This window comes from Stenella coeruleoalba (assembly GCF_951394435.1).
Source record: "Stenella coeruleoalba genome assembly, chromosome: 10".
NCBI lineage: Eukaryota > Metazoa > Chordata > Mammalia > Artiodactyla > Delphinidae > Stenella > Stenella coeruleoalba.
Window position 1 is genome coordinate 84,368,211 of NC_137156.1, and position 14,411 is coordinate 84,382,621.

At 41.7% G+C, this 14,411-nt stretch overlaps 1 protein-coding gene across 5 annotated transcripts in view; it reads left to right on the top strand.

Annotated features, from left to right (window-relative positions):
* Positions 1–14,411, top strand: part of MITF (melanocyte inducing transcription factor) — a 346,270-nt gene that overhangs the window by 63,099 nt on the left and 268,760 nt on the right. For 2 of the 5 annotated variants that reach the window (XM_079934787.1, XM_079934788.1), the window contains one exon: positions 5,299–5,651. The exons of 1 other annotated variant lie outside the window; for it this stretch is intronic. In XM_079934787.1, the coding sequence (XP_079790913.1) occupies positions 5,563–5,651 (89 nt within the window). In that variant the 5' untranslated portion in view covers positions 5,299–5,562. Of the gene's footprint in view, positions 1–2,222; positions 2,417–5,298; positions 5,652–10,719; positions 10,841–14,411 lie in introns of those variants that run through there. 2 more of the 5 variants (XM_079934786.1, XM_079934789.1) reach the window with 2 other exon arrangements.

The window sequence follows — 14,411 nt, forward strand, 5'->3', positions numbered from 1 at the left end:
CTTTCTGAAAAGTGATCATTTTCCCTCTGAATAATGTGAATATGATTTAGAACACGATTCTTAGCCAGGAATTATTTTGCACCCCAGGGGACTTTAACAATATCTGGAAACATTTTTGGTTATTATAACTGCGGGATGATACCGGCATCTAGTAGAGGGAGGCCAGAGAAGCTGCAAAACATCCTACAATACACAGGACAGCTCCTTCAACAAAGAATTGTCTGGTTCAAAATGTCAATAGTGTCAATCAAGAAATCCTGATCTGGTTTTAAATATATTTTTTATTCATTACTCCATGAAAGAAAGTACAATATAGACGAAAAAGCATGGGCTTGGAAACCCAAAAGAGTTGATTTTAAACCTCACTTCTTCATACCAGCTGTATGATCTTAGGGAATTAACAGCTTGCTGAAGACTTCAGTTTCTCCTCTGAAATGTCGGGAACTAAATCCTGGTTTGTTGCATTGTTATGAGGGTTGCACAAATTAACCAATGTACTGTGCCTGGCACACAGGAACCCCTCAATAAATAGTAACTGGATGTATGAAGAAAGCACATATGTTTGAATGCATTTATGCTGAAATATACTACCCAAAATGTACTTCTTTAACTTCTTAATTGCTTTCCCCCTCAAGGAACAGAAATCTGCGAAACTACATAAAGCACACATTTCCCAGAGCAAATTTTTTTTATTAATGTTGTTTATTTTAACTTGAAACTTGAACTACGCAGTCTAACTTTTTCCAAGGGTTTTAATTGGAGTAATCATATTCCTCAAAGCAATAATCTCGTAAGAATCACAATTAGAACAGGGCAAAATGTGAATATATGGGGACGATAAAACAAATGTTTGAAATTGAGACATATCACTGCCATAGCTTGGGGACACTTACAAAGAGTTTTAACTGTTAAAAAAGGTAGCAGTTAGATTTAGGCTGAACAAAACAAAACAAAAACTTAAAACGTTCACCCTTATTTATGAAAGAGCATCTTAATGATAAAAATGTCCATTTATCTACACCACAAATCATTTGGATTTTTGCTCTCTCTATAGCTTGCCTAAGAATAGATTTATTTATAAGTTTGTTTTTCTAACTATCAAAGCAATGCAAGTTCATTATAGAAAAACTTAGAAAATATGACAGTAAAAAAAAAAGAGAGTAATGAAAGTGACCCATAATCCAATAACCTAGAAAGAGATGCTCAACATTTTAGCATATTTCCCTTCTTCTCACTAAATGAATATTCCTGGGGCTGGGGTGCTGCTCCAGGTTTGTCCTAGGCTCAGTAAGCTCATCAGGACCTGTATTCTTAGCATCTTACACGATACTTGGCACATTTTGAGGGCATTTCTTTATTAACTAATTAATAAGTGTTCATTAAATACATGTATTAAGCAATAAAATTCCATGAAAATAACACACCACCTGAGACTTCAAATCACAAGTGAACTTTTATCATTGCTTATGTATTAGGTTGTACCATACGAAATGGTCTATATATACAATGGTCTGTATATACAATGGTCTATATATACACAAATTGTGACCCAAATGTGGCAATTTAATTACAGCCTGTATTATATCACGTGCTTTTCGAAGTCTGAAGGTGAATATTATTCCTCTTTTATATCACCTGCCAAGCTTGGGTGACAGCTTTGTAGAGGAAGATGCTCAAACATTAAACTCTGCCTCATGCATGTATGTGTGTGCTGTGAGTACCCCGAAGCCTTTCTTTGCATGAAGCCAATGATTTCATAGTCTTTTTATTATGGGATTCTATTTATATGAAATACCCGGAGTAGGCAAATCCATAGAGACATAAGGTAGATTAGTGGTTGCCAGCGGCTGGGGTGAGGGAGGAATGGGGGTTTGTTGTTTAATGGATACAGAGTTTCCTTTTGGGGTGGTGAAAATGTTCTGGTATGAAATAGTGTGATGGTTGCACAATACTGCGAGTGTACTGAATGTTGCTAATGGAAAATTTTATGTTATGTGTATTTTACCACAGTAGAAAACATAAACCAAACCCATGTTTGTTACCTGAATTAGTCAGGATTGTTTTTTTTTGCAAGGGACTGTGGCAAATCAAATTGGTTTTAAAAAGGGAACTTTGTGCGGGAGTGAATTCATTACCTGACAAAACTGGGAAGCCCAAAGGTAGAGGACTCAGACAGTGCTGTCAGGGTGCATCCTCATTCTCTCTGTCTCTCTGCTTGCTCCCCTCCCTCCCGCTTTCATCTTTGCTCTCCTTGGAATATTGGCCTGATTCTCTCCTATTACAGGTTGTCTTCCACTATGTGGCAGAAAAAGAGGGTAGCACGCAGCCTGACAGAGATCCAGTCTTCCGTCACCAACTGAGGGACCCCAGGCGAAAGAGAGAATCTCTTCAACTGGCCAGATAGTACTGGGTAGCAGTAAGAAAAAGACCTCCTAGCACCCCTACTTCTATCAGCTGTGTGATCTTGCACAAGCTACTTAAGCTCTTTGAACTTCTGTTTCCTCATCTGTAGAATAGGAATAATCATAGTGTTACCGACCTAGACCCTTGGGCTCTTTAATCAATAGAAATTGATAAGAGTCCAGATAAGAATTCCAGGCAAGGCTTTACTGGGGCTCCTGCTGCAGCATGAGGGAGCGAAAACAAGCAACAAGTGCCCTTGCTCCCTCCCAGAGAGGAGCCGACTGGGTCCTAAAAAGGGGTAACAATAGGGGCGGGTCCATGGGTTGGATAGGAGGCGTGGCTTAGGTGGTCTGCCCACTCCCTTGGTGGTGCTGTGTGCAGGGATGTGCATGGTACCCTGCTTTTGCTCCCAGCACCTCAGAAGTGGCAGCTGGTTTGTGGCCTTTTTGTATCTTACTGTTCATAACTGCCCCAACTGTTGCATGTGTGCAGTTATTTTTAGTCCCTTATAGTTTCTTTGTATTCTGTTGCTGGAGGAGACATTTGTCCAGGTGCAAGCACCCTGGTAAAGGGTCCCAGGTCCCAGCCTATCTCAGTAGTGTCTACCTCCTTGGGTTGTCATGATGGTTAATATATATAAAGCGCTTAGAGCTGAGCCTGACACACAGTAAGTGCTTTTTATAAGGTTTGCTATTTTAATCATTGCTGTCATCATCATTATCATGATCATAGTGTCTATTTGTTAAATCCAGAGGAAGGACTTGATTGGCCAAGTGTGGGCCAGTGAACTCTGCCAGGCCCAGGATGCTGGAGTGGGCAGGCCCACCAGAAGCAATTCTCACAAAGAATGAAGTTGTTACCAGAGGAGGAGCAGAGCAGACATAAACACCTGTTGGCTACCCAGTAGCCTACCTCTGCTTCAGATAGTTTCAAAATCCCTACTCCATCTGGTATAAATGCATCCATGTGTACAGCGGAAATCAGCACTTATTTATTCACTAAGTGCCAAACCCAGTTTTAAGTCGCTTGTGTTTATTATGTCATTTGTTCCTCCAAAGACCCTGTATGATTAAAGTATTACTATCTTTACAAATGAGGCAGGTGAAAGAACTTGCCTGGTGTTGCCAGGCCAGTATACGAGTTCAGGCAGCATGTCTCCAAAGCCTGAATTCTCAACCATTCAGCTCTGTTGCCTTCCGCTTAATGGTCATTAAAAACAAGTAATGAAAAGATAAGAAAGAAGTTGGGCAATTTGCACAGGTGGCATTTGTATTGGCTAAAAAAAAGAACTTGCTTTTTTAAGAGTACAAGTATGTAACAGGTTCTGCCTTCAAGGCAACGTTGGAAGGAGCAGCAAACTCTTGAAATCAAGTTCTGTTTGCAGTCCCGTCATGAGGAAAAAATGTTTGTCAGCTTGAATAAGTAGTTGTACTTTCCTAAGTTTAAATCCCTCCGTCCTACCAAAAATCTTGAGAGATTTGGAAGCAGGAATCTTTAAGGAAACCCCAGACACACAATTGTTAAGTATTTGTGATCTCCAAGCAGGCATTTTTTTTTTACTAACAGGCTTAACCCAAGGACCTCTAGTTAAGCAAACAGGTCTTTTCCGGACAATGGAAAGATAAACAGGACACTGAGGCATGAATGAGTGAATTGTCTTCCATTGTTGAGTCTTGGTCAAAGCACCTCTGGGTGAGAAACAGTTTTTCAGACAAAGAAAGTGCCACAGCTGGCAGTTAAATAAAATGAAATTTGCTTGTTTTGGCCATCCCATTCTATTGGATAAAGAAGGAAACAAACACTCTTTAGATAAGCAAATAAGTAGGACTGGACCCATTCCTGCGTTTGACAAAGGAGAGTCTCTGCTTTATATTTTGAGAACTGAAATAGATTGAAGTCAAACAGATTTATTTAATAACAGAGTAAAAAAGAACAGCTGTGGAAAATATTTAGAAGATGATACACAGAGAATCACACACATAGCTATAGTTGCAGCATAGACCATAAAATGGTGCCAGGATAATCAGAGGGTTTTTCCTTTTTTTAAGTCTTATTTTCCTGAAGTTAAAAAACACACAACAACTTTGTGATTTAAATGATGCAGTTAATAAATGGCATTTATAAAATGTTCAAATAGCAAAGATATGTGGTATACCTAGCACTTTTTGAGTACTTCCTATGCATTAAATAATATTCTAAGCATATTAATTTATTCAGTTTTCTGAATTCTATGGAAATGGTTGTCATTACTAATCCCATTTTAGCAAATGGGGCAACTGATGCCCTGAGTTGGGAGTTGCCTTGGGTAAGATCACCCAGCATCTAAGCTGGACCCAGGCAGCTGGATTCAAAGCTATGTGCACAGCAACTAATGGAACTCTGAAGTCTGTAGTCTGTGCACAGCAACTAATGAACTCTGAAGTCTGTAGACGTTGTTTAATGAAAACAGTAGACGTTGTTTAATGAAAACAGTAGAAGGGCCACAGTTCTGTGTCCATCTTCCCCTCTCCCACCCCACCTCCAATCCTATCATGGCCCAGAGGTAAGGTGACCAATTCATCCCTCTTGGCCTGAGACTTTCCCAGTTTTGAAACAAAAGTCTGATTTTCCAGGAACCAGCACACTGGGATGGTTGTTCACCCTACCCAGAAGGCACATCACAGATAAGTTTGTTTTGTATCTTTCCCGTGGATATATAAATGTACTTCCATAACTTTGTTCACACACACACACACACACACACACACACACACACTCCTTTGTGACCTGCTTTTTTCCTGTTCAATGTATTAAGCAGCCCTTTCCCCTCCCTCTCTTTTTAGTGATTGCATATGCATTCATTGTAAAGTTGTATGGTCACTCATATAACCATCCCCTCTGAATGCTCTGTTACAGAAAAAAAGTATTATAAATGAAGAGGAATAATGGTGATATTTGAGGAGGAAGCCAACACTTTAAAGAGAGAAAGAAAAAAGAAAGGAGGAGAGATAGAAGGAATGTGGGGAAAAATTCCCAACAAGAAGAAACAAAGAAGAAAACGTGCATTGGAAGATAATGAGAAGAGTATTATCTTCAGAGGAAGGAAAGTCTCAGTGGATGAATGTCAGGAGGTCAGGGATCCAGCCCTGGGTCCATCCCTGGAGAGCTGTGTGACTGTGGATGAAACGCTTCATCTCAGTTTCCACATCTGCAAAATGGGATCAGCAAGTCCTGCCCAGCCAACTGGAGAGAAGGCCTGTGAGGACTGAGTGAGTATGAAGTACAATTACAAGGCATTTTTATTAGTATCCTAGTTAAAGTACTAGCCGACAGGTTTGACTGTGCTCACTGAACTATGGTTCAGAGATCACAGGGTGATGAAAGAGTCTAAACTGTTAATTCTCACACATATAATATTCATCCAGGGAGGGAGTTCGAAAATGAAAATCAGGAGCCCCACCCCAGAATTATTGAATTAGGTTTTCCGGGAGGGGAACCTGTATATTTGTCATTTTCATGAGTTGACTCAGGGAATTCTATTTTATTTTATTTTACTTTATTCTATTTATTTATTTTTTATTATTATTATTATTTGTCTGCATTGGATCTTCATTGCTGCGCTTGGGCTTTCTCCAGTTGCTGCGAGCGGAGGCTACAGTTCGCTGTGGTGTGTGGGCTTCTCACTGTAGTGGCCTGTCCTGTTGCGGGTCACAGGCTCCAGGAGCTCGGGCGTCAGTAGTTGCAGCATGCGGGCTCAGCAGTTGTGGCACGCAGGCCCTAGAGCACACGGGCTTCTGTAGTTGTGGTGCGCGGGCTGCGTAGTTGTGGCTCTCGGGCTCTAGAGTGCAGGCTCAGTAGTTGTGGCGCACGGCCCCAGCTGCTCCGCGGCATGTGGGATCCTCCTGGGCCAGGGATAGAACCTGCATTGGCAGACAGATTCCCAACCGCTGCTCCACCAGGGAAGTCCCTGACTCAGGGAATTCTGATGCAAACCATGCAAATTGACGAACGGTGGGCCGGATTGCCACACAGCAACAGGGGGCGCTATTCACTTGCTCTGCAATGAGAATATCAGCTTCTGGCACTGTGCACTGGCCGGCCTGGGAAGGCTACCCTGGCTCTGTGACGATCAGGCCCCAGTGAAAACTATCAGAAAAGGCCCTTGACCCTTTTCTAATGGCAGAGAAAGGGCCATGAACTTCTTCTGCTAAGCACCCGCTATGCATTAGAACTTTTCACATACATTATCTTTTTTTTTTTCTTTTTTCTTTTTGCGGTACACGGGCCTCTCACTGCTGTGGCCTCTCCCATTGCGGAGCACAGGCTCCGGACGCGCAGGCCCAGCGGCCATGGCCCACGGGCTCAGCCGCTCCGCGGCATGTGGGATCTTCCCGGACCGGGGCACAAACCTGTGTTCCCTGCATCGGCAGGCGGACTCTCAACCACTGCGCCTCCAGGGAAGCCCCATTATCTTTTTTAAAAATTAAAATTTCTATTGAGGTGGAATTGACATAAAAATCAACCATTTTAAAGCCTACAATTCAGTGGCATTTAGTATATTCACAATGTTGTGCAACCACCACCACTATCTGGTTCCGTATATATATTATCTTTAATCCTCACAAAATTTTGAAAGATCGACTATTTGTTATTTGCATTTTCAAGTAGCAGAAGAAGGCTAGAAAAGTGTTAGTATTGTAGGAGATTGGACAATTAGGGAGGGAGGAAGCTGGGATTCAAATTCAGGTCAGACATCCAAAGCTCTTTCAAATACATGAAACGACTATAAAAGAAAATGCATCTTGAAGCTGGAGCAGCATCTAAATGGAAATCAGATGACTTGGGAGAAGACAAGCCAGCAAATGACTCATAAAAATATCCCTTGAAAAGGAAAGTTAACAGAAAAACAGAGAAACATCCAAATAATATGAATTCTTCTAGTTCAGGATCTGGTCCAGCAGAAGGTTTCTTGTGGCCTATCGAGTCTCAGACACAGGAGAGAATTGCCAGCCCTGCTTGTAGCCCAACTCACTTCGTTGGGTTGGAAATTGTTAGGCAGATGGCGTGTGTGTGTGTGTGTGTGTGTGTGTGTGTGTGTGTGTGTGTGTGTGTGTGTGTGTGTGTGTGTGTGTGTGTGTGTGTGTAAATGACTTACGCACCTCCTGCCGGGCACTCCCTGGGTCTCCACAGCGTGAAGGGCTTCAGGGCAGCGTGGACTTAAACACCACCTGCTTCCTGGCTGCAGGTGTCACAAGTAGCAAAGATGAACTGAGGCTGTGAGCAGGGTAGTTAATAAGGAAGGAAGGAAGGAAAGAAAGAAGGGCACACACTTTACTGAGCACAGCAACAAGTCTTCATCATTTTGAGAGGACTTTTGCTTGCCCAGTGTTGCAATGTTCTACAAGAAGCGCTGCCCTGTATGATTGGGTTGTGATTGGATTGTGATGGGTTTCCCCATTTCATCTTGGGTGATAGGAAGAGCAAGGGTTTGGGAATTTTAAAGGCCTGGCCTGAAAGCTTAATTTTTTTCATTAGTAGCCGAGTGACCTTGGGCATATATATACCTTTAGTTCTCCTGGTCTTAGTTTTCTTGTCTGTCAATAGAGAAAAATATCTCTTGTCTTGATACTTGCAAAGTTCCAGATCCCCCTCGGAAATTCCCAGGGGATTCATCTACACCCAGTATGTGCTCACAATGAAAGTCGTTCTTTCCCCTTTCCTATAATAGGAAAGAAATGTAGGAAAGAAATGGTTAAAGGCACAGAAGACTTAAGTTCTTAGTTAAACAATATTTACTGTCCACGTCAGGACTGAGATCCAGTGCTTTTGCCTTTACCCCAGCACGGATGCTGTTCTCAGCCTGCTTCACCTCCCTGTGGCCACCTCTGTGTTCACCTGTGGCTGGGGTAGAACAAGAGCTCCCAATTTAAGTGTGGGAATGGCCCTGCTCTCCGTGTGCCTTAAGACTTTCTCTAATACGATGGCAATGACTCCACTTCAGCAAGACAAACCTGTAAGTGCAGTGTGAAGGGTGGGTTAATATGCCCCAGAGGCAAACTCCAATCAGTGAAGGTTAGCAGTCAGTGGACAAATGGCCCCTGCTCTCTCTGTCCTGGTTCCTCCAAGGTTCTCCCTTGGCCTCGAGTGCTCACCCACTTATTCCACGCCCGTTATCAGCTTTTCTCCCTTTCCCGTCTCACTCCTTCTCCCTGCCTCTCCCTGCCGCTCCCTGCTTCCTGGCTCCCACATAAACCGCCAGCATCCAAGTCCTTGTCTCAGGTCCTGCTTTGGGAAAACCCAACTAAGACGGCATCTGATTTCTCTGTCTTAGGCTTTGCTTTCTGCCTTCTGCTCTCAGAACTGCAAATATCTCACCCCAAGGAAAGCATCATCATAAGGGCTCCGTTTACTGAGGGTTTACTATGTGCTAGGTAAGGTGCAGAGGCAAAAAGATATAACTATAAAAAAGTTTTCTTCTAATGGCGCTAGCCTAAGTTATTTCAGTATGGGGATAAGTGTGTCTCCCTTCTTCCTCATACTGAGAGCAGAGAGGATGGTGAGGCACACCTGAGGTTTTTGTAATCATGTTAAAGAACGGATGTATGTCACAGGTTCTGTGGTTGCTTTGCTATTTGAGAAGTTAAAGGCCCTCCAGTAGATGGCCTCTTGTAGAGCAGAACCCTTTAAAGAATTTTGGATATGCAGCTATAGTCTCAGTTTAAGGTGGAGTCACGAAAAGCTAAAAACGCAAACATTCAGGAAGAGGTTATAGGCGACTGTGAGAAAGAAAAAGTGGATGAGGCCTGGAAGTGTGGTGGGGTCATGTGGTATCCCCAACAAAACACATTCAGTGACAGATTTCCATGGGGGATGTTTAATAAAGCTTTAAGAGCAGCTAAGTTTACTAGACAGCTGTATTTTGCTGGGACGTAAGTCACCTGTGCTACTGGGCATGGGCCACACAATTGCCTTGTGCTAATTAACTCTTGCTGGGAATGGTTAAAGAAATAGTCCACATTTCCTTCAACACAGGGCAGAGAAAGGAAAGCAGCGGCCAAGGAGCAGTCACAGTTCAGAGGACACAGGGAACCCCAGAGTAAGAAGCTAGTAGCAGAAGAGTAACCTCCTCCAACTTGAAAACAATCAAGGGACCCCTGGATTTCACAGTGTAGATGGGAAGATAGATTTAGCCAGGTTTTTTTTTTTTTTTTTTAATAAGGGAAAGTGACTCAGAGAGCTGTGTTTTCGGGTTTGGGTTTTACCAGTGGTTGACTTGTAAATTCGTTATCTCACGTAGTTCTCGGTGGTTAAATGGTGGTGCCCATTTGATGGATGAGGAGGCTGAAGTTCAGGAGAGTGAAAGTAAATTGTCTGAGGTCTCAAAGGTGAGATTTCAACCCAGCCCTGCCTTTGAAGCCTTGCGCTACACACATCCTGGACTGGGCTTATGTTAGACTAGAAGGGGACACACATCTCACTCAGATCTGCCCCTCCCCTTTCGGATTGTGCTTTTTAAAACCCAATTTCAAATGTTTTTCTCATTGGATAAAAGTATAAGACAAAAGTCTTGAAGATTTATGAAATTCCCTCTTTTTACCTTCTAGTTACCAATTACCAGAGAAGAAATTAATTCTTCCTATGTGGGACACACACACACACACACACACACACACACAGAGCAGAGTCTACTTGGGAGAGTACAAACTGGAGTTGCATATGTGTCACTGCATTGCTATTGCTGATCATTATAGAGTATGAATTGTATTAGAATAAAAGCTACATCTGGCACCAGGGACTGTGGCTCTCCATGCACATATATTCATTGCAATCAAAACCCTTAATAGCTTCAAGGTTCCCAAGCATTTCATGTCATGGGCCAGGAGAAAGTATTCATTCATTCATTCAATCAAGAAATACTTACTGAGTTCTCTCTGTGCATCAGGCACTCTTTTAGGCACTTGGAATCAAATTAGACCAACCAAACAAACAAGCCCCCAACACCTCTGCTCTTGTGCAGTAAAAGGAAAGTACAGAAAATAAATAACATGCATAAGAATAAATAAATTAGGTAATATATTGGAAGGTGATAAAGGCAACGAAAAAGGGAAACACTAGAACCTCGTGAAAGATTAGGAGCAGGGGGTGTGAGTTGCTGTTTTAAACAGAGGAGTCTGCGTAGGACTCATTGAGAAGCTGACAATTGTATAAAGACTTGAATATTAATAATCCACGAACAAAACAGTTAGGACCACAGGGATATTTTCTGATTGGCTTGGTGATGAAACCCTGGCCCTGAAGCTTCTCCGGTCTATTGACTGTGTCTATGAAACTCCACAGGGAGGCAGCAGATCCTAGTGATGATGGCAGCCTTGGGGAATTTGGACGATGAAGGCCTTGTGCTTCCCAATTACAGACGAGGATCTCAAGGAATCTGTCTTTGACCTGAGTGCTTGTCAAGGTATTTCTTATGTATTCAAGATGTTAGCTGGATTTGGCTCTTCGTAACAACAGCAACAACAGTAGCTTTCACATATTGAGACTTTACTCTGTGCCATGTACTAGTTGCATTGTTGCATTTACAGTCTCTGAACTTCATCTTGTTGTCCCCATTTCTCAGATGGGGATGCTGAGGCTCAGAATCTCATAACAAGTGAAGGTGGGAACCAGGATTTGCCATAAAGTCTTTGGAAAATCTTTGGACCCTGAGTTGATAGAAGGAAGGGATCTTTAGATTTGTTTATGGAAGTTTCATGTGGGATGCAATTCAGTTAATTGAAAGCTAGAAACTCAGAGATCAGCAATATCAAGATAATAGTAATAACCTTGTTTACTGAGTGGCGCCAAGCACTGTACTAAATGCTTTATATATATCATGTCATTTAATCCTTACCTATTTGCTCACTCCATGCTGGGCATTGTCTATATTGTCGTATCAATTTCCCTCCCAGAATAACTTTATTCATAAATGTCATACACGATCAAAATCAATATTCAAACAACCAAAGGTATATAAAATGTAACAGAACTAAGACAAAACCTCTCCCTGCCATGTCAACCAATGTAAGAGTCTTATGTAGTCTTTAATAATTAAAATAGTAATTATCTATATCTGAAGCTATATAAACATAATATCTGAATATTATAAGTTTTTATTAAACAGTATAGAATAATATTATGAAAAGTTATGTCTCTCCTGGTCTTACTACCTAGAAAGAATCGCCAAAATCATATTTGGGGTTTTTTCCCTGGCATTTACCATTAAACTTCCATATTGTATTTATGCTGTTAGTTCTTCACAGCATAGCTATTTTCTCCTTGCTAGCTTGTTATTACCCAACAAAGTCCCAATTTTTGTTAACTCGACCTTTTCAGTTTTTTTTCCTACTGATTAATTTTGGGGCTTTGATTAATAGTACATGTAAGTTTCCATTTTTAATATATAAAATTTAAAACACATTTGCTAACTTTTTCATACTCAGAAGAAGAGAAAATTCATGAACTCATTTATTGCATACTTATTGTTCACATATTTGTGGTCCACCTTCCTCCTATCTCTTATCACTCACTGGTCAAAGTTTGCCCCACTGGAATTAATTCACCTCCAATGCTAGTTATATCATCCATCCCTTCTGGGGGAAGCCAAAATGCACACCATTTCCAGAAATGGTGAGAGAAGCCAGAAACTATGGGGTGTAACTGGTTGGCCTCACATGATGTAATTGCCTGGCAGTCGTTGCAATGTTAGGTGGGCTGAGGCCCAGAATGCCGCTGTGCGTCTGTGAAACTGGGGAAGCTTGGAGAATCTGAGGCTGTACCTTAGTTGTATTTGTTGTATCTTATACTGTCTTGTTGCCCCTTTTTATGCATTTATTTATTTTTTATGCATTCAGTATTTTTTATGCATTCAGTATTATGATTCTCTAAATGTTTCTTGGAGATTCTGTTGTTTTATTTGTTTATCTTGGCTCTTCCATTTATTGGTTTTCCTCAGATATCCAAGGCTTAGGTACTTGTTTATTTTCATAATTGTAGAATGTTTATGACATCAACAAACAAACACTAAATGAATATTTATCATATGCCAGCAACTATTATAAGTACTTTTTAGGATCGCCTCCTTTAATTGTTAACTCAGATAAGGAAATGTAGTGCTAAGTGCACGATACAGGATTTAATCCCCAGCCCTCTGATCCTAGAGCTTGAACTCTTAACTACCACATAACACAAGGTGTTGTATTTGGTTTGCTTTTAGATTTTATTTTGATTAAAGTTTCAGAAATTTAAAGTAATCAATAAGTGCTTATGGGAACAACTAGTTGTATTCCATATCCAATCTCCTGTTCTTCCACAGCAAGAAATCTGTAGCCAGGCATGTGTCTGTCCCAAATAAACACTGTACTTTAATCTCCCTTTGCAGCCAGATGTGGGCATGGGATAGGTTCTGGCCAATAGGATGCAAGCAGGAGTGTTGTGTGGCTTCAAGGAGACTTCCTGGAAAGACTGCTAGTCCCAGCCTGACTTGCTTTCTTCTTTGTCCCTTCCCCACCTTGTTGGGAGGAAGGTGGCTTTGGATTGCAAAGGCTACTTCCTAGGGGTTGTGAGCTGGGAGGAGTTTTGTCCTCCTGAGTTTTATTCATGGAATGGAGCTCCCACACCAGAACTGACTGTACCCTATGGAATTTCTTCTGAGCGAGAAATAGACTTTCTTATATTTAAGCAATTGTTACTTGCATACATTTTGTTGCTGTTGGTGTTACTTGCAGCCTAGTACAACCCTAACTAATATAGTGCTATAAGGCTTATGGTGAAAAAAATAGTAGTTTCCTGGCCTGTGTCCAGCTCCCCAGCCATGTGCAACACTTCCTGCTGTTTCTTCCCATGTTTCCATCCACATTTCTAAATGATTTGCTCTTGCTGCTTTTTCTTTTTTTAAAAAATTTATTTATTTAATTAATTTATTTTTGGCTGTGTTGGGTCTTTGTTGCTGCTGCGCACAGGCTTTCTCTAGCTGCAGTGAGTGGGGGCTACTCTTCGTTGTGGTGCGCAGGCTTCTCATTGCAGTGGCTTCTCTTGTTGTGGAGCACAGGCTCTAGGCACGTGGGCTTCAGTAGTTGTGGCACACGGGCTCAGTGGTTGTGGCACGTGGGCTCAGTAGCTGTGGCTCGCAGGCTCTAGAGCGCAGGCTCAGTAGTTGTGGTGCACAGGCTTAGTTGCTCCGTGGCACGTGGGATCTTCCCGAACCAGGGCTTGAACCTGTGTCACCTGCATTGGCAGGCGGATTCTTAACCACTGCGCCACCAGGGAAGCCCTGCTGCTTTTTCTTGATTAATCAACTTGGTATTTAATGACTGCCTCTTATAGTACATGTGAACTTTACTCTTAAAATTTTCCTTCCCCTCACTCACCCTCCCCATATAGATCTATTACAATGTATTTAGTTAAACTGATATTCTCTAATTACCTTGATATGCTGAACTAAATATTATCTACTGATGAGGCAAACTTTAAATTTTGGTTACATTTCTTCATCTTCTTTTTGGTATAATTTTCCTTTTTATAATTGTAGGTTTTCTCCACAATTGTCAGATTTTCCTTTAATCCTCCTATTGGACAGGTTTTTAATTACCATTTTATAGCTGAAGACTTTCAGGGTTTTTTTTTACTTTAATGATAATAGCAAACATGTATTGGGTGTGTACATTATGCCAGACCCTGAGCTTGGTGCTCATTTAATATCCAGTAGTGCCTACTGTTGTTCCCGTTTTAAAGAAGCTGAGGCAGTAGAGCTTAAGTAACTTGTCTGAGATCACAGAGCTGGTGGGAGGCAGAGTCAGGATTCAGACCCAGGTCTTTCTGACCCCAGAACTCACACACACCTTAACTCTCTTAATTAGGGAGGGGAGGAGGGGGAAAGGGATGTTGCCAAAATATATAAAATTCAGTGCAGGGTGAGCTTGAGCAGACAGAATAGCTGCTGGCCTGACCAGAAAGGAAGACAGCTGTTATTTACCAGTGCATACCAGATAAAT